This window comes from Penicillium verrucosum, assembly GCF_028828655.1.
Source record: "Penicillium verrucosum strain IBT 35672 chromosome Unknown utg000003l_segment0_segment0, whole genome shotgun sequence".
Classification (NCBI taxonomy): domain Eukaryota; kingdom Fungi; phylum Ascomycota; class Eurotiomycetes; order Eurotiales; family Aspergillaceae; genus Penicillium; species Penicillium verrucosum.
Genome location: NW_026643212.1, coordinates 1,789,232 through 1,815,092, shown reverse-complemented (window position 1 = coordinate 1,815,092; position 25,861 = coordinate 1,789,232). Strand labels below are relative to the sequence as shown.

Genomic DNA, 25,861 nt, shown 5'->3' with positions numbered 1-25,861 from the left:
TCTCGCAAGAGGAGAGGAGGAAGAGAAGGAAAGGAGAGAGAGAGCTATCATATATGGAGGTTCTATCACATTGTGATGCCTCAGGCATCCAACAGTTGGTGATTGTTCAGTTAGATAAATGATGATACCATCTCCCATCCTTGTTTACTATAGGTTCTCATGGTTACCTGCATTTCACATGGATTGATCAATCAAGACTTATTCTCTCCTTTTCCCTCTGGAAGTAGCCACCGCAAATAGCAATGATTGATTTATGCATTAACTACTGTCTGGAGATACGAACAAAGCGCAACGAAATACCCCGGATGAGCTCAAGTCTTAGCATCGACAAGAAACAAGCCGATAAGCTCCATCTTATTATTGATGGGATATAGGAGTTTCGAAGTACAGGTACGGTCTCCGCAAAGCTGCCAAATTGTCCCGGCACGGCAATGGGTACAGTGTGATCTTATGTTTCGCTATTCCCAAAGTTCGAGTATAAATATCTAATAATACATTTGTGATGCCCCCACCTGGGAAACCCCAGGGAAGTCTTTGCCCACCTGTACTCCCTAATTCCGTGATCAACGGTTGATGCCAGACTCAATGACCGGGCCATTATAAGCCTTCCTTCCACTGACCAAATACCATACTAGCCCGATGAGGAACTCGCCAGTAAAAACTACAATTGACCAGTTCATGCTCGCCAGAGTGACCGGCATCTCGGCAGGGAAGAAGGAGAAGAAGATGGCAATTGTTAAGAAACAAATGGCGGCAATATTGATAATAATGCCGAATTTGCCGAGCGTCCAGGGGCCATATGGAATCGGCTCTCCTCTGGTCTTCTTTATGAGCATGAGGACGATGGCGATTTCGTAGGAACCGAACAAACCCGCAGTGGTCAGCGAGATGATGGCATTGAATGCTGCCGTTGATCCAACGTTAATGATGCAGATACAGCCGGTGATGCATGCGCAGAGACCGACAGCGCGAAGAGGAAGGGCGGATTCGGAGCTGACCTATACGCCGGCAATAAAGTTAGTCAGGGAGAGGCAAAGGGGGTGATAATCAGCCATACGTGAGCGAGGAAATTCGAGAATGGCAGTCCCTTGTCTCTGGCAAAGGCCCAAGTGAGACGCGATGCGGAAGCCAGGAACCCAAATGACGCACAAATGACCAATGCTGTGGGAATGGCGGTCATCACAGATGTTCCCACGTGGGACTTGGTGGCCGCGTAGAAGACTTCGATGAAGTCGTAACCGGTGGCGCTGTTCAGGGCGTCATCCACATTTCCGATACAGAACAGGAAAGCGACGACAATGGCAAACCCAAGCGTGCCGTTTAACAGGATTGTGCCGATCATGCACCAGGGGACGATAATAGAAGCATTGATAACTTCTTCGGCTGTGAAGTTCTGTTAGCTTACAATATCTTCAACTACTGACTTGAATCTTACCCATATGGCACGGGCCGTCATAACCTGCAGGAATTAGTCTGAAAAGGTCGTATTCGAGGGAAGGATGGATGTCGCACCAATGAATGGGAGGTTCGTGCCCGCCAGGCCAATCAACCAGGTCAGACCTGGGTTGTTCCATCCCGAAGTGTTTTCAAAAGCCCCAAAAACTAACGAGGCATCTTTGTGAGGTGCCAGATAAACGAGAGGAATGAGGATGGCGAAAAATCCCGCGATATGAAAGATCAGAATCAGACCCTCGATCTGAGGAAGTAGCTTTGCTCCGATGGAGTTGACAATCACGCAAATAATCAATGCAGCGAACATCATCAAGGTTCCCTGCCAGCCTTCCGAAACATAATTCGGGTAATTCAAGACTACAAGGCCCTGGGTGACTGTCGCTGCAAAATAGACACCAGCTGCAGTGTTGGCCCACCATCCAATCATGGCCATCCATCCCGTCACCCAGCTCAAAAACTTTGCCTGACCCTTCGGAGCTAACATTGCCACCCAGTGGTACTGTCCGGAAGAGGTAGGGGCCCTGTTGTTTGTTTAGCCTCAAGCCTTGGATTATTTGGGCGGATTCAATACATTGAGGCCATCTCTGCCAGCGAGGATGCAGTTACCAAAGCGCCAAACCAGCAAAATAAGAATCCATAGACGAGCGTTACTGGGCCACCATCAATCATTGCAGTTAAATTAGCACTGCGGTAAATGGTTAGATTGAGTCCCATGAAGGTTTGGACAGCTCAATCTCACAAAAGCACAGCCTCCCAAGTGCACATCATAGTTGTCGTGAATCCCAACATGGACAAGAATCCAAAGTTTCGCTGCTTGCGTTAACTAAATCCAACCCAAAGTCTGTTCTTCATTGACGGGATACCTGAAACTGCTGCTTCTTGCCCTGCTTTGCCATATCTTCGGCATCACGATTCTTGTAATTGCTGGAGCCCAACTCCTGGACCGCCATCTCGCCATTCTTGAAGGGCATTTTGGTGTTGTGTTGCAAAATCCGGCCAAGGTAGACTATAAAAGGGAAAGCTGGAATGAGTGGGGATAGGGGATAGGGGAAAGAAGAAGAAACTAAGAAACAAGCATTGAAATATAATAGACAATGCTTAGCACCCTTCCTGTTATCGGACGTCCAGATAGATACTTGGAAATGTGGCTTAGCCCTCGGCGAATTTATCAAGTCTTCGTGAATATGGGAGGGTTTTTCCGCAATATTGATCCCTCATAGATCCAATGCAATCAATTTAGGCTAGAGACAAAAGCCAGTATCTAGAATCACCGAGAAATTGGCAGGGATATTCATTGACACGCCTACAACATATGTTGTAGGCTAACTACGCATACACTATACAATAGCTCGGTACTTTCGGTATACTGCGTACGCCACACGGATTTACTATGCCATAGTATTTCCGAATGAACATCCCGCGCACGGTGTCTAGGGTCGATCCCGTTTTATTAATTAATTCAAAGCATATTGGCACATGAGAACCATGTCCCGCTGCTGTGGGGGCTGCATGTAACAGTTCTAAAGTGCAATTGGGGGCGCAATTACAAGCGTCATTGATAGACTCGTACAGGACGGAGTACTCCGTGCTTATCACGAAATCACTGTAAATACTCCTAGTGCAAATTAGCTCCTTTAATTAGTATGCACGGAGTCCCAAGACTTATAGTGGCCAGGGTTCAAAACCTTCGTAGATAATTTGATGCCTTAATGCCTGACTTTAGAACAGCAGAAAATTTAAAATACCTGAATTTTTATTACAAAAGCCTTCGTAATCATACAGTGACTCCAGGGCTCCGCAAAAGTGTTAACACCCTTCTGCTACCGCCTTCTCAATTAATTATACCGCCCTTTACCCCTTAGCTTTTATTGGTGGATATCCAGCTGGTAGAATACAGGGCCAAGTGGTTTCATCTCCACATAGACAAAGCCCCTGGTCTGTCAAATCCTCTTCATTGTTAATGTTGACACTTATAACCCGACACAAAAGATGGAGGTAACCTGCCATTTATATATAGATGAAAAGCTTCATTTTTGAAACTTGCAAAACCGTCCAAAATAATGGGGATACTGCCATTTGAATAAATTTACCACACACTGTATAGAGCGGTGTAAAAAGCGGTGCTAAATAAGGCACCCAGGCATTAAATCCCATCTACAAAAGGGGGAACCCTGGCCACTATAAGTCTTGGTAGCACGGAGTAGAAAGCTTGTGGACGAAACATCAACCCCGCTTTCATATCTATTTATGTTTCTCGACTCCCTACTTCCACCATTGACATAACTCTTCGACGCTTTTGCATTCTTTGGTTTATTTAACATGGATACTATTGTTGACTGGTCCCTACGTCCAGTCTACTCACCGGAGCAATTGAACCAGTACTTTAACCGAATCGATCTACCTCAAAAGTATCGGGAGTCACCGGTGGTCAAGTTTGGTGCAAATGTCGACAATGAGGCCGCCCTAGCCTTTTTGAAAGTTTTGCAACGACACCAGGTGGCAGCGGTGCCTTTTGAAAATCTCAATCTACATTATGCAGTCCACCGCGGCATTTCCATTGATGCCCAGAAACTATTTGACAAGATAGTAGACTCCAAATCCGATCGAGGGGGCTACTGTATGGAGAATAGTACTCTTTTTGGGACCGTCCTTAGAAGTATTGGATACAATGTCACCTCGGTCGGAGGTCGGGTAAATGAGGCGATCCAGCCCATATCAGCCTCGAAGAACTGGAAAGGCCCAAAGTACGACGGGTGGTATGGTCACTCCTTGAATCATATTTCTGAAACATACTGAACGGTCGGATGCAGGAACCACATGGTCAATATCGTTGCTGTCGGTGAACAAAAGTACCTGATAGATGTGGGCTTCGGCTCGAATGGGCCACATCAGCCACTTCCATTGATCGACGGGTTTGAGGTGCACAATGTCGGCGACCAGTCTGCCCGACTCACCTATGGGCCTATTGCCCAGTACACGAGGGCTGGCCAATTCCTCTGGCAGTACGATATCTGCAATGCAGGCAAGGCGTGGATTCCTGCCTATTGCTTCACTGAGACGGAATTCCTTCCGGAAGACTTTACGATCATGAACTACTATATGAGCACTAGTTCAGAGAGCATGTTTGTTTTCCACGTCCTGTGTATACGGATGATTCTGGACGATGAAGGTGAAAAGGTCATTGGCGATCTAACACTATTCGACAATGCACTGAAGCGCCGCTTGGGGGCCACGTCGGAGGTCCTGCAATCCTTCGCCTCGGAGGAGGAGCGTGTGGCTGCCCTAGAGAAATATTTTCGCATTGCACTTTCGAAGGAAGATCAGGAAAGTATCCGCCAAACGACCTCGGAAATTCCGTAGTCTTGTCTATCTAACAACTTTGCGACCCTATCGATATTACCTGATCGGTTGTCCATCTTTTTACTAGACAAGGCATTTCATTGATAGCTTACGTGTACTCCGTGTAAATCATCAACCTACTCCGTATACCAACCACTCTCTACACTCTATCCATATGAGCAACTCATTGGAGGATGTGAAAATGGGTCCTTTGCAGGGATCCGGGGCCAATTTACGCACCCCCGACGGGGAACACGATAGCACGTGCGCACTAAAGCTATAACCCACAATAGCCCGCCAAAGTCTATGGCTATACTCTGTACATATTCCAATATATATTGGTATCGCTATAACCTAAATTAATCCAAGACATTACATGCTTGCAGGGCTAATCGGGAGCCTAATCTCCCTAAAACATTCTAGCCCTAGGCGAGGCGATCCTTCGGCTGTGCCCGAAAGGGATATATATCCATGTGTGCATTCAACCCTGTAATACGTGCTAGGATCTTATTACGGACCCCAATACACCAATTATCCCTGAGAAGATACGGAGTACGGAATCGGTGGGATTTGAATTGTAACTCCGAAACTTTAGCAAAGAAAAGTGGCAAGACTTTTCGTAATGCTGTGCGTACGATTATCTATCTCCGTTTAAATCTACCATCAAGCCAAATGTAAGCTAGAACAAAAGGCCCTGAGTGTCGAAATCCTTGAATGGATGCATGAGCTATCTATGTTGTTGCTTGTACGGGTCTCATGATGAATATTGCAAGCTATTTTCAAATAGGCACCACCGACAAACGCGAGGACTCTACATCCGATCATGGAGATGAGATCGCCATTGCGGCCTTGTACCTCTTGGTGATGATGATAATGGCCGTGCTGATCCGACTTGCCTTTCGATTCTTTATGCTCCGCTCATTGCAACGAGACGACGGGATAATTTCCCTTGCGCTGGTATGGATTCCCACTTATGCCTTACGACACCCCTTGACTAGATCATTGTCCTCCAGTCTCTAATGCCGAGCTTTCAAAGGATAGGTATTCGGCATCGCGCAATCTGGTGTTATCTTCCAAGGGACAAAACATGGTATGGGGAAGCGTCAATCTGCCTTAAGTCCGCAGCAAGTGATCGATGTGGAAAAGGTGAACCATTCTTCCTGGGTCAATACAATAATATGTATTAATGCCAATATGCGTGCTAGATTCTATATGCATCTGATCTCCTTTACGTTCTTGCCATTAGCCTCACGAAAGTCTCAGTCCTGGAATTCCTGAATAAACTTTGTGTTAATAAATCACACAAAAAGGTATGCCTTTGGACATCGATCGTCGTGTTGGTCTGGACATTTCCAGTCTTCTTCACTTTGGCTTTCAAATGCGGAACACCAAGACCATGGGAAATGGATAATGGCAAATGTATTGATACTGTGAGAATTGACCTTTGACCCCAGCGATCGAATCCATACTGACAACCTGATTTATATAGTTCCGGTTTTGGACAGCCATATCCTTCGTCGATATTCTTACAGAGTTAATCATCTGCCTCCTCCCGATCTATATTATCAAGCCCGTTCAAGTTAGCTTTGGAAAGAAAGTCCCCGTCGTGGTCGCATTCGCGTACCGCCTAACGTACGTAAGACCTTCCTGTCTCCGAATTCACAAATATTCAACTAACTGGGTGTCCAGTGTAATAATAGCGACCATCATGCGCCTGGTTTTCATGCGAAATGCCCCAAATTCCACAGACATGACACAATCCGCCTTCGCGACCCGAATTACCACCCAATGCGCCCTGTGTGTCACCCTCATTACAGCATGCATTCCCTGCTTGAAGCCTTTTCTCGACGCCTTCGATAGTGGAATGCTCGGCGTCGGTCTACGAAAGCGCAATGGGGGAGCCGCAATGACTCGTATAGGAACTCATATACGTTAGCGAGTATGAGCCGTGGAGCAAAGGATACCCCGACCCGCTCTCGATACTTGGAAGATGAGGCCGAGGGACTCGGGACGTCCGCCGCTGCTTTTGCATTCACTTCACCGGTCAAGCCACAGCAACTAGAGGGAATAAGTCCTTCGATGGGAATCCAAAGGACGGATCAGTGGAGCGTCAGGTGTGAGTATGTCGATACGAAGCCCAGATCGCTCGGAGATGGGTTAGAGGAGTCGGAGGCAAGCGGTAGCCAAGTTAAGCATTCGCTGTGATGAGGACCATGTACATTAGTTACCGGTGGCCTTTGCGTTTACTTGCGGCTTTGATATTGCTTAAAAATAGAGCACTGTACATGACCAACCATCAATACTAAGAAAACCTGTGGTCAAGTCCGTCGACACAAATCTGGACAAAACATGACAAGAACAACAATCCTTTTTAAAAAAGAGGGGAAAACTTGGAACTAATTCTGTTTTGAGCCAACTTTAACCACCCTCTCGAAATAACTTTTAAGAACCCACTAATTAAATACTAACATTTTTCTCAAGAGTCCCACCGGGTCTCTACAAGGACACTTCTATAATAGGACCCTTGTAGATATGCCGGGCACGCACCGCGTAGTATATAATGGCAAGGAAGACGCTGCCTCCGATTGCCAGAATGCTCCAGTTCATCGTCTCCACTGTTGGGTGCATTGTACTTGGCCAGAAGCTGAAAAAGACGACGATGCTGACGTAGATGACCGCATACCCGTTGATCACGGCGCCAATGATGCCGGGGCAATGGAACGGTCCCCAGACAAGCTTTGCACCGGGTACATTGACAATGTTATCCTCGTTGTCATTATATCGGGAGATGTCGCCACGGACACGACGGTAAAACAGCAAAACGGAAACCATGAGGTAGGAGAGGTAAATACCGGCCACTGCCATGGACACAATGTCCTCCATGGCGGTATTGGAACCGATGTTAATGAGGGAAAGCAACACAGCGATGGTCACTGTAAGGATGATGGCAAAAATAGGCAACTGTTTCGTGGAAGAAACCTTGAAGAGAAAATGTTAGACCATGCAAGGGTTCTAATTGATAGAGAAGAACTTACTTGACTCCACAATCGCCACCCGGGAACTCCCCTATCTCGAGAGAAAGACCAAAGCTGCCGAGATGCCGCAGCTAGGAGACCCATCAGGGAACAGACATAGATAGTGATAACGATAGCACACATGGTCAATGAACCCGGAATTGAGTTTGTTGCTTCCATGAATATACCCATGAAGTTATACCCAGTGGCTTTCCCCAGCGTACCACCAAGGTCGGCGTCGGTGCAGAACATCATAACAATGATCATACCAAAGCCGAGACAGCCGTTGATTCCCACACTGATCATAAGGGCGTGGGGAATGACGGTTGAGGCATTTGCGACCTCTTCAGACATCTATTCCGAGATCTGTTAGAAGCGTGTAGAGGAAAGCGTAACTCCGAGGAAACTTACATGCACGGCAGCATCACCTCCAGCAAAGGCAAAGGCACAACTGGTCATACCGACGAACCAGGATAGACCTTGAGTGGCAAAACCTCCTCCATTTTGGAAAGACAGAAAGACCTGCTCCTTTGTGTTATGATCCGCCATATAGGTGAGGGGGATTATGATGCCGAAGAATCCAAGAATATGCACAACCAAAATGACCGCCTCAATGCGGGGCAGCAAGTTGCCGCCGACCAAGTTCACGACCAATGCGAGACTGAGAGAAGCCCAGACAATCAATGTTCCTTGCCAAGGTAAAGCATTGTAGAGGTTGTTCCCTAGGATCGCGGCACCCTGGATCATCTTTCCTGTTAAAAATGCACAGGCTGCGAAGGCACTCTGCCAGCCGAGGACAGCAAACCATCCTACGGGTTCAAGTATCAGCGATAAGGAATACATTCTGTGGGTGCATGTGACAAAGATTTACCTGTAATGAAACTCAGGAATTTCTGAAGTCTAGCTGGGGCAAGCATGGCAGCCCAGTGGTATTGGCCTCCTGCGGTAGGCGCCCTATTTTATCGTTAGTATTAGCCTTAGAGTAATCGAGAATGAACAACATACATGGAGGCCAATTCCGACAAGACCATAAAATTAGCAAAACAGCCAACCCATCCGAAGATGTAGGCATAGATCGCACCACCCGACCCGCCACTAATATCTGTTAGAGAATGTTGTAAGGCAGTAAGTTGTTGACATGTGAACCCACTTTGTAAGAGGGCCAGTGAAGGTCCTAAGCAACCAGTTAGCGATGGATTACGTGAGAATTTGGAAACGACTCACCCAAGCAGGCCTTCCCAAGTGCCGAGAATAGTACAGCTGAAACCGAGGATCGATAGAATGCCGAAGTTTCGCTGATTAGATGGAAGTGTCAATATTATAAGCGCATAAGTTTTGCCTTGAGTCATGCATTGCATACCTTAAGTACTGGCTTCTTTCCCATCCGCTGAAGATGCGCATTATCACGCTCCACCTGCCCATCGCCCCTACTGGTGACAGATGTGCTGCTCTTCATTTCATAGGCCATAATGGCTTTTTTTTCTTTTTCTAATGAATGAATGGAACGGGGACAGATGGGAGGTAAATATCAACGTAAACATGAGGGAAGCGACTGGGTTAAAAGTACAAAAATGTGCGGGAAAAAGTCCATTGGCCCATATGGGAATGCAGGTGAAAGGGTGTTCAATATGATCAGATGCATGTATGTTACATCGACTACGGAGTAGACTTGAAAGTACTCCGTACATGAGTGGATTACGCTAATGCACTATACTTGTTCCAATTTAATGTCAGACACACGCTCTGCCCGACGGACGTTCTAGGGGAGGCCTTAGACACACTACAACATAGATACGCTATGCGGCAATGCGCACAGTGTCGATCACATGCGGGAAGGATCCTCCAGGAAGCGCACCATACCCAATTGAACCAAGACATAGTTATTCTATGTGGGGCATATATCGGGAATGGCTACTCATAGGGCAACAAGCAATTGGGGGTTGAACTAATGCGAGGGGCCGGGGGGCCGGGGGCCACTGGACAGAATCCTTCTAAAGGGGGAGTTGAACTTGAACGTGATAAAAGCTCGATATTACCATGTCCTTTGACAATGATCATTGTCAGTGAAACAAAACAAAAAAAAACCAAGGAAAACACCTCGCCCAAGTGAAAAGTTAGGAACAATGTCATTGAGAAAACAGACCGAACACATATAAAACACATCCAGATCGAGATGATAAGGGAATGGAACTAGCCTCGCGCGACATTAGGAGCCTTCCTTTTTTCTTTCTTTTTTTTTTTCTATATGAGCCATAACACCCCTTCAGAGACCTTCGTATAACTAGTTAGTTGCATATATTTATTTACTAATAACTGAGAGGGGATTTGCATCCTAGTCGCCATTTCCTGGGCACTGGAAATCGAAGCCGTGCACTACTAGATCACGCAGCGACATATTAAAAAGCATGAGGCATCTTCTCTTAGCATGATTATACTCTCTAATACTTTCCCTTCCTTCATTTTCTCCATTTCAAGTAACTCCCCCCCGTCTCACATATTTTGGCTCAATGGGGACACGATTCAAAGATGACACCAAAGACCCCGCGGTTAATGTCACCACCTGGGTTCTTTTAGTCACGATCATCTTTAGCGTCTCCGCTCGACTGGCAACCAAAATTCGACTGTTCAAAAGGCTCACTACGGATGATCTTCTGATCATTGCGTCCCTGATCCTCGGCATCGGTCAGAGTATTGTTGTTTCGCTGGCAGTTGGGTCGGGTTATGGAAAGCATTCCAAGGATGTCTCCAGCGCAGATATGGAACAGGTGATGAAAGTACGCATCTTCCGCCTTTTTGCGATCGCTTACTTGATTTTCTTTTCTGTGGAGCCAAGGCTAATAATGTGTCCATTCCTAGAACCTTTTCGCGGCATCACTTCTGTACCTCTTCAGCCTCACGTTCTCGAAACTATCTCTGGTCGTGTTTATTCGAGGTCTTACACCGTCTGCCAAAGATAAATGGCTCGCCCGAGCCGTCGAGGCCATTGTATATGCCTGGGCAGTTGTTGCGATCTTTGGGACTGCATTCCAATGCTCTCTGCCACATACCTGGGACTTCCAGAATGGTCAATGCTTTAATTTGGTAAGTGGTGTCTTGCTTTTGTCGTGATCACTTCCTACACCCTCAATTCGGATAACACTAATGCGGTTTGACGGGCCCTGTCCAGTTAGCCTGGCGCTATTTCATCGCTATATCCAACATCGTTACCGACCTCTTGATTGTCACCCAAGCGATGATCCTGGTTTCTAGCATCCAAACCACCCTGGGGCGACGACTGGTCTTTGCAGGTATCTTCCTGCCTCGGCTCTTGTGAGTAACCCGGATCTACGGAGTGGTCTCTCCTATAGTTCCAGACTCAAAACTTATCCTCTTTTCCTCGATAGTGTGACGGTCGCAACGATCGTCGAGCTTGCCTTCATTAAGAAAGCCACGGAAACAAACGACCCAACGTTTCAGATGTGTGAAGTCACTATTTTCGAAGTGCTCATTCAGTGCCTCAGTATTGTGACAGCCTGCTGGGGACAACTCAACCCGTTCCTGTCCTGGATGCGATCGAACGGACTCAAGCTCGATGGGGTGGAAGAACCGACCTCTTGGAGCTACAAGCTACGCTCGCAATCACTGAGGCAGTCCAAGTCGCGGGACCACAAGGTCAAGTTTGAGAGCCACGAAAATTTTGCTTTTCCGATACCACAAGATCAAATTTTGGTCACGCAGGACTGGGAGGTCGACAGCCAGTCAAGCGAAGCGCACATAATGAGAGAACCTGGGACACACCCATAGGTTATGTTGTAGAGACAGAAGTGGTCGTCCAACTTGACAAATTAGAATAATAAGCTTCTCACATCCCGTGGAGACCTAGATATTGATAGTGTGGGTGTGTGGGTGTCTATTTTGGTGTAGTTCCACTTGTAATATCGAGGGCATCGTATGATGGGACATGCTTTTCGGGGGGCCAAAACCTACCTAACTCCTGTAGATCAAAGTGGCTAGGCCTCTTATAAATTGATCCATGTCGAGGGATATCTAGTTAGTGTATATGTATATATTTTTAGGTAACCGTTGCATCCGAGGTCCCTTCGAAAGTTCTATATTGTACTCCGTATGCAACCCCTGCTCTTCTACCCCTGCTGTACCCCTGTTTCTCAGCGCCCCGTATTGAAAACCACGTCAATGCCTCTTTAACATTATTAAGTGGGTTTATTCTCACTCGGGGGCCATGTTTTACCGGGAAATAGCCCCCCGTTCTTTCTTTATCAAATTGTATTAAACACGCCTTGCCCTGGTGTGAACCCCCTAGTCCATACTCTTCCGCTAGTCACTTGAACGCATATTCAACCCAATTTCAATATGGGATCAATAACAAATCCTCTCGTTTTAGAACTAGCGACACCGGAAGATGTGCCTGCCATCACGGAGGTATGGTTCGCTTCCTTCACACAGCCGATAATCGGGGAAATATTCCCCAACACCCCCGGTATGCACCAATGGCATAATGATTGGCATATGAAGGACATTCAAAAGCCAAACTGCAGATATCTGCGAGTAGTCGACACCGAGTCCAAAGATGAGCAAGGCCGACCGCGGTTAGTTGCCTTTGGCAAATGGGACCTGGCTATGCCCGATGAACGAGGTCGTCGCTTTCCAATTTGGCATGCAGACTCACCTTACCAGCAATGTGAGGATTTCATTGCAAAACTAGAGCAGTCGAGGAAACGCGTCATGGGTAATGAAAAACATTACTGTATGAATGAAACTCCCTCGAAACCTCAAAAAGGAAGAAATTGTTACTGACATCCGAGACCGAAAAAAAAGACCTCGATACACTTGGTACTCATCCTGATTACCAACGGCGCGGTGCTGGCTCTATGCTTGTCCAGTGGGGCTGCGACTTGGCGGATAAGGATGGCGTTGCGGCCTATGTGGATGCGAGCAAGGAGGGCGCACCGCTATATCAGAAACATGGATTCGTGGATTCCAATCCGCCCGAGGCCGATGTGGCTGCGATGGCCCGTCGCAAGGCAGTTCCGAGCGATCGCACTTAAGTTGCTCCGACATCTACCAAGAGCTTTCACATTGGACAACATGAAATGCACTGCATAGGTCCAGCGAGTTATACACCTAACTGCAATCATTCGATTCTCCATTGTGAAGTACACAGAAGTGGAAATACCCTAGGAAGATAATGTAAATTCAGTTGGCAGAGGTTGCTGTTCAGCGACCCTATGTATATATTCAGGTGTGTGTAATCTCGCAGTCTCGGATCTAATGTCCCAGGACCATTGTTTCAACCTTGGCATCGTATTTGTGCTCTTTCTGCCACTTCTTCGAATACTTGACTCCAAATCCTTCGGCGAAAACTTCTCGAATAGCCTCCAACGGCATCCCTTTGCACTCGGGGTAAAAGAAGACAACGAAAACCCAACCGAAGAAGCAGATTCCGGCATAGAACCCAAAAGCACCACTCGGGGTCCAACTCTTCATCATGGAAAGGAAAGTCGATGAAATGATGATATTCGTGCTCCAGCATGTGACGGTGTTCTAGTCCGGCTGGTTAGCACGTGCACGTGTATTAAGAACATGGAATGGAGGTGTACATACTAGCATGGTTCCCATTGCTCGAACTTCGAGAGGAATTAGCTCGGTGCCAATCCATGCAATAGTTGCAACACCGGATGAATAGCAAGCGACGTAGCAAATAATCGCCACGAGGACCAGGGTACCTGGCCAGCCGACATTGGTACTCTCCACAACCAGTGTCTCAGTATCTATCGGGATATATCGGAACGCAATGACAGCGACAATCATGCAGATAGACATCCCCAAGACGGTGATTGTTAGAAGAGTTCGACGGCCGAACCTATCCACAAGCACGAGATTGAGAATCGAAAACACAAAATTTGTAGCGGAGACTGTGATGCCGACGGCTGTGGAATTGCTGAATCCGACGATCGAAAATACCGTTGCTGCATAGTACATTAGAGTGTTGAACCCTCCAAGTTGACTAATTGCCATGATCATGCAGGCGGTTAGAACTGCACGACCGGTGGAAGGTGTGGTGAAAATTCGCTTGAAAGTAACCCAAAGGGATTCCTTGCTCATAGCTTGAGTCACTTCTTGCAGGGACAGCTCAATTGATCTCATTTTAGCTTGCCGTTGCTCAACAGTCGACTTCGGGTATATCCTTAGAAGAACTGCGTCGGCGGCTTCATGCTTTCCATGAGCAACCAGCTGTCGAGGTGACTCTGGACAGAAAAACAGTAACCCACTGAGCGCAAGAGCTGGGGCAGCTCCAATACCAACGGTTGCTCGCCACCCTTGGCCTTTTACAGTAGCAAAGCCCGCACCCAAGGCGCTTGCAAGGAGTTGACCGAAGGTGACACTCATATTGTTGAACGCAACCATGCGGCCGCGGTATTGTGCAGGCGCCAGCTCACCAACTGTGGATCGGTAAGCCCATGGAGACAGTCACTTGGGTAGGAAAGAGACTTACTATAGAGAGGGACGATCATAGATACGCTTCCCACCCCAAGACCAACAACAAATCTCCCAGCCGCAAATTGGCCGACGGAAAAGGCGGATGTCTGCAGGATAGTTCCAATCACGAAGACCAGGCAGGCGCCCCATATAGGCCAACGACGACCAAATCGATCGGCAGTGAGACCAGCTCCAACCGCGCCAACCAGAGCGCCACCACTTGTGAGGGATGTCACCATTTCCTGTTCACTCGAGCTAAGGACATGGCCGAGCGATGATCCGATTGTGACTAGAACGGCGGAGATATAGCCCGTGTCGTAGCCTAGATAACACCTCATTAGTTAATGACCTCTCACCTGGACGGTTACATGGATAACATACCAAATAAGAGACCGCCTATGGAAACGACAATAGAAATCAACCAAGCTGTCTTGGAGGCAGCTGTTGCCTCGATGCCGCTGAGGTCGGACTGAACTTTCACATAGTGTTCAGATTCAGCGTGCTCTATCTGCTCGTCATAATCCTTGGATATATCCTCCAAATGCTCTTCTTCGTTCTTCGGGCTCATGTTCGTTGTCAATGTTAATGTGAGGAATTTCAAAAAGAATAGTGGAGGCACTTATGGGGATAGAAGATGTGGGAGTCGACAGGAGGTCCTTCACAGGCCATTGGGGTATTTTATAGCCATATGCCAATCGCCAATGCAGCAATTCAGCTCACTGTGGTGACCTTCTACGAAAAGCTATTTCCCCATGGGGGTGCATTTCCCCACGGGGCAGTGGGGGTGCATGATGCTCCTCATTGGATTGACAAGGATACCACTTGCGGGGAATTGGGCGTATTCGGGAAGGGCGGTGGCAAAAACGAAATATCTGGAGGTGATCGCCAGGTCAAACATATCATTACAGCCGGGAAATACTTCCCCAACGGGAGGGAAGTCTTGGGACTTGTGCCCATCGTCATATTCCCCGCCATTCCCCCGCTATTTCCAACGAAGTTAAAGCATGTCGCCCGCACTTAGTCTAGGCGCTTAGGTATTGAAGGTACTGGTATTGGCCCCGTAGAAAATAAGTTCAAGTACGACTGAGGGGACAGGAAGCCTCGTTTCCCATACCAAAATCAGGCATGATGTACGTAGTTGCATGAGAACATATATATCCCAATATCGGCCTTCAGCAGGAACAATAAAGTTTTGTTAAAAGAGTGTATTCGTGCGAAAACTTCACAACTTAATGCTCAGATAACCGGAGTCTAAATACAATATCGCCCGAGTGGATGAATGAAAATAACGTCAAGTTCCCAAGGGATGTGGGTCACGGTTGCGAAGCACATCCTGTAGTATACAGTATACAGCGGAAAGCCCTATCCCGTATATGTAGCTGGCTGTCCGCCACAAGGTCTCCACCGTTGTGCCTAGATGGCCACAACACTAACGTAGAAGCGAGTATCGTCGCTCTGGTACTTCTCATCACTCTCAAGCTGCTCCTGAATCCATGCGACACCGTCCATGTAGTCTGTCGACAAAGTCAGCCGAGCGGTCCGTGAAGTAGGGGATGATATCAGATAAAACTCACTCTTGATGTCCTGGGTACCCGGGTTGTCGATGCCTGATTCTCCATTGCGGTGGCCACTGAACCAGGTCTCATATCCGTACTTCTCCTCGCCCTCGTGACGAGCTTGGATGTCCATCTTCAGATCCTTACTACAGATCAAGCATCAGCCAAATATATCCCGGCCTATAAACCATACTAGAACTTACTTGAGAATAGCACCATCAGAAACCTGGTCGACGGTACTGCCCATGAATTGAGATGCAGAGTTTCTCAGAATGTACCAATTCTGCTTGAAAATGCCGAAGTTGGTGCCATCACCGGACTTTCCATCACCTAAAGTATGAATGTTAGCAGCAGCACTAGTTTCGCCGGCTAAGCTTTCGACATACCGTAAGTGTAATCGGTGGTCATGGTGTCGCTAGTACTGGTCAGTAAGGGTATCAGGCATGGAGACTAGAATTAAGCTCACGTCTCCAGCATCGAAATAGCCAAGTCACGAGTGTTGCCACCGGCATTCACGATCTCCTGCTTGCGAGCTCCGATCCCAGCAACGGTGTAGTGGCCCCGGTCAGCTGCGATGACCGAAGACACGAAAGCCAAAGTCGAAAAAACGGAGAGGAGCTGCATCTTGCAAAAAGATCAGAGAATGAATTGTTGGTTGGTTGGTTCGGTTGGTAGAGTTGTGAGTCTTAAAAGTTTCGAGTGCAGCGGCTTCCTTTTATAATGGTGATTCGACACTTGTGGATGCTATGCGTGGTTTGACATCTGGAGCAATATGAATGGTACCATCTGTTTCTCTTCCCGTGTGAAAATTGGAAATGATCATCTCGTTTCAGGAATTGCTTCGTAGTAAATTGAAGAGTTCATTTGCATTCTCTGTGAAGGTGAAAAATATTAAGGACACAACCCCATTTTTCTTCTTGTTTGGTGTGCGGATCTTTCTATTAATAATTAATATGTAGTTTCAGATACTATACTAGTCTCAAACCTTCCATCCAGTATAGCTCAAAGAGATGATGTAGTCTCGCAATTGAACAAGTAGACAACAAGGAGAGTCAAAGATAGACCCGAGGATGCTTACGAGACTACATATCTAAGCGATGCGGAAAAGATATAAGAAATTAGGTCAAATAGTACTCCATAACCAACCATTCGGTAGTTACCTAGATCAATAACATGTACTAATCCGAATTGTCATCTTTAGAAAGTTCCACACTTGCACGGAGTTTCTTCGGAATTACCCGTTTCGATCGGACTTCCGCCTCTCGGGGGCTCAAATAGGCATCCTTACCTAATACACCTTTTAGGCGGGTCACGGGTAACTCTCTACCCGTGTGTGATCGTTCTCATACACTATTGATAGCCCATAAAGGATCACGAGTATTGATTTTATACGTACCAAAGTCGACTCTCTCTAGCTAGTGCAGCTGTCAACAAGAGAAGTTGGTGTGATCCTCTAGCCGCCATTACAGCGGTCTCGGGATAAACCCCAACAATATCTGCATCTCGTCCCCTTCGATGAACGTAAGCCGTTTGTCGCTCTTTCGGACTTAAATCGGGGAACTTAAATTGGCCTGTTTGATGATTAGCAAGACAAACTTTCAGGCGCTGCCATTTTTGCATCCGAAGTACCATCATCATTGAAATATCGCAAGCTTTGGCTTCCACGCCTAAGCATATCCTCTGGTGGAGGGCCAAGCACGGATACAAGAGATACCAAGTGCTTCACCTTGCTGTAAGACTAAACTGTTGAGGATATTGAATAACAGAAGGGCGGTCCTGCAAGTAGTTCCCAGATCTAGTCAAGTGTTAGAATACCTAGGATAGCAACTTAAATGACTGATCCTTACCAATGAACCTAGATTCTATAATCAACGCCATAGTCCTAACTGGCTTCAATAATACTCTCTGGCGCTCGAAATCCATTTGGCTGAATAGGCTGTTTATGAGCTGGCACCCCACCCAAGTTGGGCAGGAGTTTTGGTTATAGTCGAGTAGTGGTAGATGGTGTAAAGAAAAAGGGACTGTATGGGATATATATATCCCGTCTATATATGTGAATATATATTTTAACATACACACATTAGGTTCCCAAAAATCATTAGTAGACCTGTAAGTACCACTCGAACTACTATATGAAAATACACCGTAATAAAGATATAATAGATATAATTCATTATACCATCTATTACATATAAGTGAATATAAGATGTGTTGAAGTATTGGTGATATATAGACACCAGGTGCAGCTTAGCATGGTAAGATTGGACTAGAATGCCCTAACCCCCATCAACTAGCAACCGGGAATAGGGGCCAGGGGATGGGATGTTCCTATTGGGACTCGGTCGATTGGACATCCCAACGTTAGGATATTGTTCCAACATACCTACCAATTTGTGTAAAGGTTTATTAAAGACTACAACCACTGGAATCTTGCCACCACAGTCAAATAACTTGAGCTTGGAACACTAGTCACAATGTAAATTCTATCATTTGTTGTTGTTGTATTAATTAATTAAGGTTCATCGGGGCTCCTATAATTTCATAAGTGCGAAATCGCATAAGGATCTCAGATTTATTGAAGACATCAGGCCGGTAGGAGAGTCGTGCAATGAGCAGTCTGTGAGAGTGCTGAATCAATGTTCCTGGATTACCTAGGTAACTATATGTTGTCAATTGTAGGCGGGGGAATTCGCCTGGAGGAAAACACTGCGCTCAGTTTGAGGGCCCTTCCGAACTTTCCTCGACTAGACTTGCAAAGAGATCTAATAGTTGAAACCAGTTTCTAGTGCTTGGAGAAATCCTTAAGACGAGGCCTAAGAAGCTCAAATTGCCAAGTTGGCAGACATGCCTTGAGTCATGTTCGCAATCTTCGGACTGTTCATGCACAATTTCAAAATCTCAAGGGCATCATTCTTCTGAGGTGTTATGTTTAGTTAATGACGTTTAAATGCTAGGACTGGAACAGGGTCTACACTTTGATAAAGAGGTGTGAACTAGACACTGCTATAAAACCCATCAAAAGACGGAGCTCTTGGAAACTGCCCGTTTTGATCGGACTTCCGCCCATTGACTGCTCAAATAGGCAATTTGACGGAACGGAAGTGGTCACAGCGTGACATTTTCGGCCGATCTACATTGCAGGTGGGGTAGAAGTAATTAGCGGTAGTCTGACAACCTCTAAAGATATCGTATCGAGAAGACGATGATTATGTGCTGTTCAGCATGTTTTCTTCTCTGCAAATTTACAGCTGAAGGGTTTGATCTGGGCAGAAAAGGACCCAGTTGTGTTAAAGTGCCCACTGACGATATAAATTGGCCCATTCCACCCTCCCAGAAATTGCTCCCACTTGAATCCGCCGTCAAACACCCCCAGGAGACTTATCTTATATTTGAACTACAAATATGGCATTTTCCAAGCAAGTCCTGTCCACGGAGTGGAGATTCAAGGACCGAGACGATGAGACAGTGGATGCATGGATGCCCGTGCAAACAGTCCCTTCCACTGTGCAGCAGGATCTAATTGCAAACGAAAAGTTGGGGACCCTACCACCGTACAACCTTGGAATGTGACACCGGCTGACGTTTCTTTATTATGTAGGCTCGAGGATCCCCACATAGGCCTTAATGAGCTCAAGGCGCGCTGGGTCAACAAGAAGGCATGGGTCTATCGACACGTTTTTCAGCGACCGGAAACACCTGCTGGCGCGATGATCGCGCTGGTATTCGATGGCCTGGACACGTTTGCCTCTGTCAAGCTCAACGGTGAAGCAATCCTTGAGTCTAGCAATATGTTCCTAGGCTACCGTGTGGATATAACCAAGGCCATGGAGTCATCCAACAGCACAAACGTTCTAGAGATCGAGTTCGATTGCGCCGAGACCAAAGCGACCGAGCTACGCAAAAAAGACCCGAATCATAAATGGGTCGGCCTTTTCGGAGATCCGGCGCGCTTGGGCGTGCGCAAGGCTCAATACCATTGGGGTTGGGATTGGGGACCAGTTATCATGACAGCTGGTATCTGGCGTGAGGTACGATTGGAAGTCTACTCTGCACGAGTGGAGGATCTATGGCCGCAGACAAATCTCGCTCCTGACCATAAAACTGCTACTGTTACGGCGGTTGCGAAAATCGACGCGGTTCGTTCGGAACGCCATATCGCTCGCTTCCATTTGACCCTACGTGGACACGAAATCGCGAGCCAGGATATCCCCGTAAGCGATGATAAAAGTGCCAAAGCCACTTTTGAAGTCAACAATCCCGAATTGTGGTGGCCACATGGCTATGGCTCTCAGACCTTGTACGAAGTGTCCGTGTCACTCTTATGCGATGGAAACGAGCTGCACAATGTGTCTAAGAAACTCGGCATTCGGTCCGCCGAAGTCATTCAGCAGCCGGATAAGCATGGGAAATCATTCTTTTTCCGAATCAACGGAATAGATATTTTCTGTGGAGGTTCCTGCTGGATCCCTGCCGATAACCTTCTCCCTAGCGTCAGTGCAGAGCGATACCGAAAATGGATCGAGTTAATGGTGGCGGGTGGCCAGGTGATGACCAGGTATGCCAGAACAGAACTTCCTTGTTAGGGGGCGGGCTAACAATCATTGAATCAGAGTGTGGGGCGGCGGAATCTACGAAGACGATGCTTTCTATGACGCTTGCGATGACCTTGGCGTGCTAGTATGGCAAGACTTTATGTTCGGTTGCGGCAACTACCCAGTGTGGCCTGAGCTACTAGAGTCTGTACGACAGGAGACAGTCTTCAACATTCGCCGATTGAGACACCGTCCTTCAATAGTGATCTACGTTGGCAACAATGAAGATTATCAAGTTCAGGAGGAGAAGGGGCTAACTTACAACTACGAAGACAAGGACCCGGACAGCTGGTTAAAGTCTGACTTCCCGGCACGCTACATCTACGAAAAGCTACTACCAGAAGTGGTATCGGAGTACTCCCCCAGTACTTTCTACCATCCGGGAAGTCCGTGGGGCGATGGAAAAGTCTCAAGCGACCCTACTGTGGGAGATATACATCAATGGAATGGTCAGCAAATCCAATCCTCGAAGGGAATCCCAGTAGGATTTCTAATTAAACATTGTGACTGACGGCTCTATAGTGTGGCATGGAACGCAGGAGAAATACCAGATCTTTGACACCATGGGAGGCCGCTTTAACAGCGAGTTTGGGATGATAGGCTTCCCGCATATGTCGACGATCGAGTACTTCCTGGAAAACGAGAAAGATAAGCACCCACAGTCCCAAGTTATGGACTTCCATAACAAGGCCGACGGCCACGAGAGGCGATTGGCGACGTACCTAGTGGAGAACCTACGCATGTCTACCGATCTAGAGGTACGTTGTTTATCACGGTCAACAAAAGTATAAAGAAAGAAGAAATTACTCACACTTACTTAGACATACATCTACCTCACACAGGTAATCCAGGCAGAGACGATGATGTTCGGATATCGTGGATGGCGCCGCCAATGGGGTGATGATCGAAAATGTGGTGGAGCGCTTCTATGGCAGTTAAATGACTGCTGGCCCACGATCTCGTGGGCAATTGTGGATTACTTCTTACAGCCCAAACCCGCATATTACACAGTTAAGCGAGTGATGCAGCCCGTAACGGTCAGCGTACAACGCGCACATCATGACTGGAGTGTGGTGCACGCAGAACCAGCCAAACAGAGCCCCTATCAGGTGTGGGTTGCTAGCAGCCGACAGGCTGTGGTGCATGGAACTGTCGAGCTACGATTCTTATCTGTGGAGACTGGTAAGGACCTTAGCGCCCCGGTGACCTTCGAGAACGTCACCATTTCAGCCAATGGTACTACCGACATCACAAGTGGAATCATTGACCATCTCACCGAGCCCGGGCCACACGTCCTGGCTGTGCGGCTATGGATAGATGGCCAGGTTGTGTCCAGGGACGTTGACTGGCCACAGCCACTCAAGTACCTCGACTTCTTTGATCGCGGACTGGAAGTGAAACCACAGCCAGGAGCTTCAGCCGGAAAGCAACTCCTAGTGATCACCTCACAGAAGCCCGTGAAATGTCTTGTCTTTGAGGAGCGGGCGAATGTGCAGATCAGCGACAGCGCTATAGATATTGTTCCGGGCGATGAGCAGGTGGTGGAGATCAAGGGATTAAGCGACAGTGACCCCCCGTTGGGTTATCGTTATTTAGGTCAGTAGATTTTTCAACCGTTTTAAAAGCAAGGGTTGTAATACGACAGAAATTTCCAGTTTTGTAATTGTGACAGGGTTATAATTTCAAAATAGAGGAGTCTTCTTCCAGGCATCAAGGCATCAATGACATCATGAGACCCGTGAGCGCTATGCCCCTTCGTACACTAAGCCCCCCCTTTTCCAATGCCCTAAACAGCAACCGAGGCGTCAAAATAGCCTGTATCTTTTGCCACTACAGTTAATGGGCTTGTTAAATTCAATGCTTGTTATCAATGCTTGTTACAGCGTCTATCTCAGACTGGAAGCATCTCTATTTGCGTTCATCACCTACTCCCTAATATTGTACAAGTAAATAACCGAGATAGTAAAAGGTTGGAATCACATGGCATTTTGACTCGTACTCCACATCTGCAAACCCGCAAAATTCATTTCCACGGAGACGTCCGCAATATTGGGGCCGAGATAGCCGTCAATCTGGGGAAGTAAAGGCGGATTATTACCTTTTTAGTCGCGGAGTACGGGGACGAAGCCGAGTTCTTTTCGGTAGAAGACGTGTTACCCCGGTTTTCTAAGAAGCGATCGGCTTCGATCACTCGTTCGGGCCATGTTGTATCCCCACCGAGGACCCCGAGAGACCTTTCATGATTGGACAAACGGAGGACAGGGGAATTTGACCAGAATCCGTTTTGGCCAAGGATATCCGAGACATTCACAAACGTACCACTTGACGCTGACAAGGGAAAAGTCACTCTCCCGTCATGACAATAAATATCATGCTACAGCCATCTTTTCCTCCATGAATTGAGTCATTATTTTTGCGGAGATCACATCCGGGGAGAACACGACCTTTTTCATCATGACAGATAATCAACATCCAGATTTAGTCGAGAAAGAAGGTACCATCGATGCCATGCATCAGGAGCACAAGGAGGGTGTCAAGGTTGAGACTGTTCAGGGCTCACTGGCTCTGGACATCGCCAGGCGGACGAACCCTCCGAACCCCTGGAGTGTTCAGATGAGAAAGCTATATTTATTTTTGACTGTGGCATACCTTTGCTCAGCCGTAAATGGTACGAGAAAAACACATTGATAGTTGATGAAAAATTTTCACCACTGACTAGTTCAGGATTTGATGGTTCCCTGATGGGTGCTCTGCTTCCCATAGAGCAATTCCGTGAAACTTTCGGCTCCGGCTTGGTCGGTGCCAAAGCCTCCTTGATCCAGGGAATGTACACCATTGGAGGTGTCTCCGCGCTACCATTCGTCGGAGTGTTCCTAGATACTTGGGGTCGACGGTCCGGTATGTTTACTGGATCCTGCGCTGTCATCCTGGGTACAATTATCGGCGGTACTGCCAACAGCATGGATCAATTGCTCGCCAGTCGATTCTTCCTTGGTACGTGTCTATTATCCACCTTGCCCCATTCTGGGTGACACTGTTAACATCTCTCAGGGTGGGGATATTCCTTGGCCTCTGCTGCCGCACCCGCCTACGTCGTCGAGATGAGCCATCCTGCCTACCGTGACGTTCTGACTGGTTTGTACAATTGCCAGTACTTCGTCGGCGCTATTGCCGCTGCTGGTGCTTGTCGTGGATGTCTGAGATTCGAGAGTTCGCTCGCGTGGCGTATCCCCATTTGGTGTCAGTTGATCTCGTCCAGTATGGTAGTATTGAGTGTTTGGTTTATACCCGAATCACCTCGATGGCTCTACAGCCATAGACGCCGCGAGGAAGCCTGGGATGTTATCACCAAATATCACGGCGAGGGTGTCCGGGATAATGCCTATGTTCATCTGCAGGTCCGAGAATATGAAGAGGCGATCAACCTAGAAGGCTCGGATAAGAAGGCTTGGGACTTTAGAGGTCTCCTTAACACAAGAGCAGCGAGATGGCGTCTTATGTGTGTGGCTATCGCATCCTTTATGAGTCAGTGGGCGCAGGCGGGTGTCACGACCTACTACATTGGTGGGCTTTTAGCCACAGCTGGTATTACTGATACAACCCGCGTCCTGAACGTCAATCTTGGCAACACAGTTCTTTCTGCTGGTTTAGCCTATCTGGGAAGTTATTTAGGCCCCAAATTCCGACGCAGACCTATGATGATAGGCGCGTCTGTTGCTTGCAGTGTACGTATATACGTCCCCGCGTGGTTATAATTTCATCAATGTTCTACGCTAACGTTTCGATTACGCAGATCTGCTTTGTTTGTTTTGCAGCTACAACCGGTGTGTACACAAAGACAGAGGAAACAGGAGCAGCCACTGCTTCTATTGTGTTTATCTTCTTGATCGGCGCTTGCTTCAGCTTCGGCTGGACTCCATTGCAAGCTATGTACGCCGTCGAATGTCTTTCATACGAGACTCGTGCCAAGGGTATGGCGATGTACTCTGTCTTCACCAATATTGCATTGTTGGTGAACCAGTTCGGAGTCGGTAATGCTATCGACGTCATTGGCTGGCACACTTATATCATTTTGGCCGGCTGGAATATCGTCCAGGGAGTGTTTATCTACTTCTTCGCGGTTGAAACGAACAATCGGACCCTCGAAGAACTCTCGGAGATCTTTGACGCGCCCAACCCTCGGAAGAAGAGTACGGAATCACAGCAGGTCTTGGTTTCTGAGACTGCGAACCAGGTGGTCGAAGTTAAGGGTGCATAGGCTACTCAACCCAGTCTTTCCCGGTGTTTTTTAGTTGTCACGAATATGCTACCATGTTCATGTTATGAAAATGCCCAATGTTTTGCTCATATTTGAAAATAGCACATGACTATATGGATGAGAGACTGGGGATTAGTGACTCGCTCTTTTCTTATGAATCTAAATGTTGATATTGCCGTGGTTTCCGTCACTCCTATCAAGTAACAGAACGGAAATAGATGTAAAATATTGTTAAGTGACACTAAACTATCTTACCTGCCTGCATTTCCTATACACAAAATATCACGTTGCTTAAACAATCAACTCCTGGATCCATCACTTGACCTCTGCATCGGAGACACTACATCCCACATTCAGTAGCAGTGTAGCCGTATAGCAATTTACCCCATAAGCAGATACTCCATTATGCGTCAACCTCAATTCATTCACAATTAGGCCACCGTCATCACCACTACAAACGGAGGCAGGGTAGGGAGATATTTGAAGGGGACAGAAAAAAAAAAGGAAAACGGTATATGGGATTTCAATTATATACAGAGTCAAGGGCCTTCGATAGGGACTGTGTATGTTGTACATATAGAATTCCTTCAATCGAACAACATTGAAGCTCAAGGTCCACTTCCAACATTCCCCACAATTACGATCGATTATGTACATTAGTGGGATTTTGGGTGTATACATGCAAATGAGGAAGTGTTTAATTGCTGTTCTTGCAGGTAGATATCGAAATCCTCCATGAATAGTATCACATACGAGTGCATGTACTAACTAAAATGTGGCTCAACACAAGTCGATCAAGACTCCGACGATCATCCGACGATCGTCCAGGAGAACGGGATCTCCCAAAATATTCTCTCGTGTGGGTCAAAGGTTGATTGGCCCTAGTTACTTGTAGTACGAGGTTAATTTAAGACATGTCCCTTCATTACGTGGACCTTTCCACATTAACAACACGCTCTATATTAATTCTTAATCAGGACTAGCCCGTTTGCTTCAGACACTATTTATACTCGCTCCGAAGTTTCTACCTAGGTACAGCTCGATAATGACTACTACTACGCGTATTTAATTTAGTATAAAATAAGGATCTAAACCTAACTACATATATATAGTAGTCGTTCTTAAGCTATAGAGAATTTGGAGCGAGCATAAATAGATAAATAAAGTGCGGGA

At 47.0% G+C, this 25,861-nt stretch overlaps 10 protein-coding genes across 10 annotated transcripts; 5 read left to right on the top strand and 5 right to left on the bottom strand.

Annotated features, from left to right (window-relative positions):
* Positions 1–563: 563 nt before the first annotated feature.
* N7516_008379 (Amino acid/polyamine transporter I) lies at positions 564–2,423 on the bottom strand (the record flags this gene model as incomplete). The annotated part of the gene is made up of 7 exons (XM_057221098.1): positions 564–998; positions 1,058–1,383; positions 1,436–1,459; positions 1,513–1,973; positions 2,024–2,137; positions 2,192–2,262; positions 2,316–2,423. The coding sequence occupies 7 exons, from the start codon at positions 2,421–2,423 to the stop codon at positions 564–566; spliced, it is 1,539 nt and encodes a 512-aa protein (XP_057071370.1).
* Positions 2,424–3,771: 1,348 nt separating this feature from the next.
* Positions 3,772–4,812, top strand: N7516_008378 (arylamine N-acetyltransferase family protein; the record flags this gene model as incomplete). Its single annotated transcript, XM_057221097.1, has 2 exons — positions 3,772–4,208; positions 4,263–4,812. 2 exons carry the CDS (start codon positions 3,772–3,774, stop codon positions 4,810–4,812), a joined length of 987 nt encoding a protein of 328 aa, XP_057071369.1.
* Positions 4,813–7,287: 2,475 nt separating this feature from the next.
* On the bottom strand, positions 7,288–9,273 carry N7516_008377 (uncharacterized protein; the record flags this gene model as incomplete). Its single annotated transcript, XM_057221096.1, has 8 exons — positions 7,288–7,770; positions 7,827–8,159; positions 8,217–8,614; positions 8,677–8,759; positions 8,811–8,900; positions 8,956–8,979; positions 9,030–9,100; positions 9,166–9,273. 8 exons carry the CDS (start codon positions 9,271–9,273, stop codon positions 7,288–7,290), a joined length of 1,590 nt encoding a protein of 529 aa, XP_057071368.1.
* Positions 9,274–10,312: 1,039 nt separating this feature from the next.
* Positions 10,313–11,588, top strand: N7516_008376 (uncharacterized protein; the record flags this gene model as incomplete). The annotated part of the gene is made up of 4 exons (XM_057221095.1): positions 10,313–10,579; positions 10,662–10,886; positions 10,972–11,114; positions 11,189–11,588. 4 exons carry the CDS (start codon positions 10,313–10,315, stop codon positions 11,586–11,588), a joined length of 1,035 nt encoding a protein of 344 aa, XP_057071367.1.
* Positions 11,589–12,155: 567 nt separating this feature from the next.
* N7516_008375 (GNAT family N-acetyltransferase) lies at positions 12,156–12,850 on the top strand (the record flags this gene model as incomplete). The annotated part of the gene is made up of 2 exons (XM_057221094.1): positions 12,156–12,549; positions 12,621–12,850. 2 exons carry the CDS (start codon positions 12,156–12,158, stop codon positions 12,848–12,850), a joined length of 624 nt encoding a protein of 207 aa, XP_057071366.1.
* A 220-nt stretch (positions 12,851–13,070) lies between these two features.
* Positions 13,071–14,850, bottom strand: N7516_008374 (myo-inositol transporter; the record flags this gene model as incomplete). Its single annotated transcript, XM_057221093.1, has 4 exons — positions 13,071–13,346; positions 13,407–14,245; positions 14,299–14,604; positions 14,664–14,850. The coding sequence occupies 4 exons, from the start codon at positions 14,848–14,850 to the stop codon at positions 13,071–13,073; spliced, it is 1,608 nt and encodes a 535-aa protein (XP_057071365.1).
* Positions 14,851–15,695: 845 nt separating this feature from the next.
* N7516_008373 (uncharacterized protein) lies at positions 15,696–16,462 on the bottom strand (the record flags this gene model as incomplete). Its single annotated transcript, XM_057221092.1, has 5 exons — positions 15,696–15,796; positions 15,857–15,984; positions 16,042–16,168; positions 16,225–16,253; positions 16,305–16,462. 5 exons carry the CDS (start codon positions 16,460–16,462, stop codon positions 15,696–15,698), a joined length of 543 nt encoding a protein of 180 aa, XP_057071364.1.
* A 762-nt stretch (positions 16,463–17,224) lies between these two features.
* Positions 17,225–17,450, bottom strand: N7516_008372 (uncharacterized protein; the record flags this gene model as incomplete). Its single annotated transcript, XM_057221091.1, has 2 exons — positions 17,225–17,409; positions 17,435–17,450. 2 exons carry the CDS (start codon positions 17,448–17,450, stop codon positions 17,225–17,227), a joined length of 201 nt encoding a protein of 66 aa, XP_057071363.1.
* A 1,790-nt stretch (positions 17,451–19,240) lies between these two features.
* N7516_008371 (beta-mannosidase) lies at positions 19,241–22,034 on the top strand (the record flags this gene model as incomplete). The annotated part of the gene is made up of 5 exons (XM_057221090.1): positions 19,241–19,371; positions 19,437–20,393; positions 20,449–20,879; positions 20,953–21,188; positions 21,252–22,034. The coding sequence occupies 5 exons, from the start codon at positions 19,241–19,243 to the stop codon at positions 22,032–22,034; spliced, it is 2,538 nt and encodes an 845-aa protein (XP_057071362.1).
* Positions 22,035–22,884: 850 nt separating this feature from the next.
* On the top strand, positions 22,885–24,688 carry N7516_008370 (uncharacterized protein; the record flags this gene model as incomplete). Its single annotated transcript, XM_057221089.1, has 4 exons — positions 22,885–23,098; positions 23,155–23,424; positions 23,482–24,155; positions 24,224–24,688. The coding sequence occupies 4 exons, from the start codon at positions 22,885–22,887 to the stop codon at positions 24,686–24,688; spliced, it is 1,623 nt and encodes a 540-aa protein (XP_057071361.1).
* Between the last annotated feature and the right edge of the window lie 1,173 nt (positions 24,689–25,861).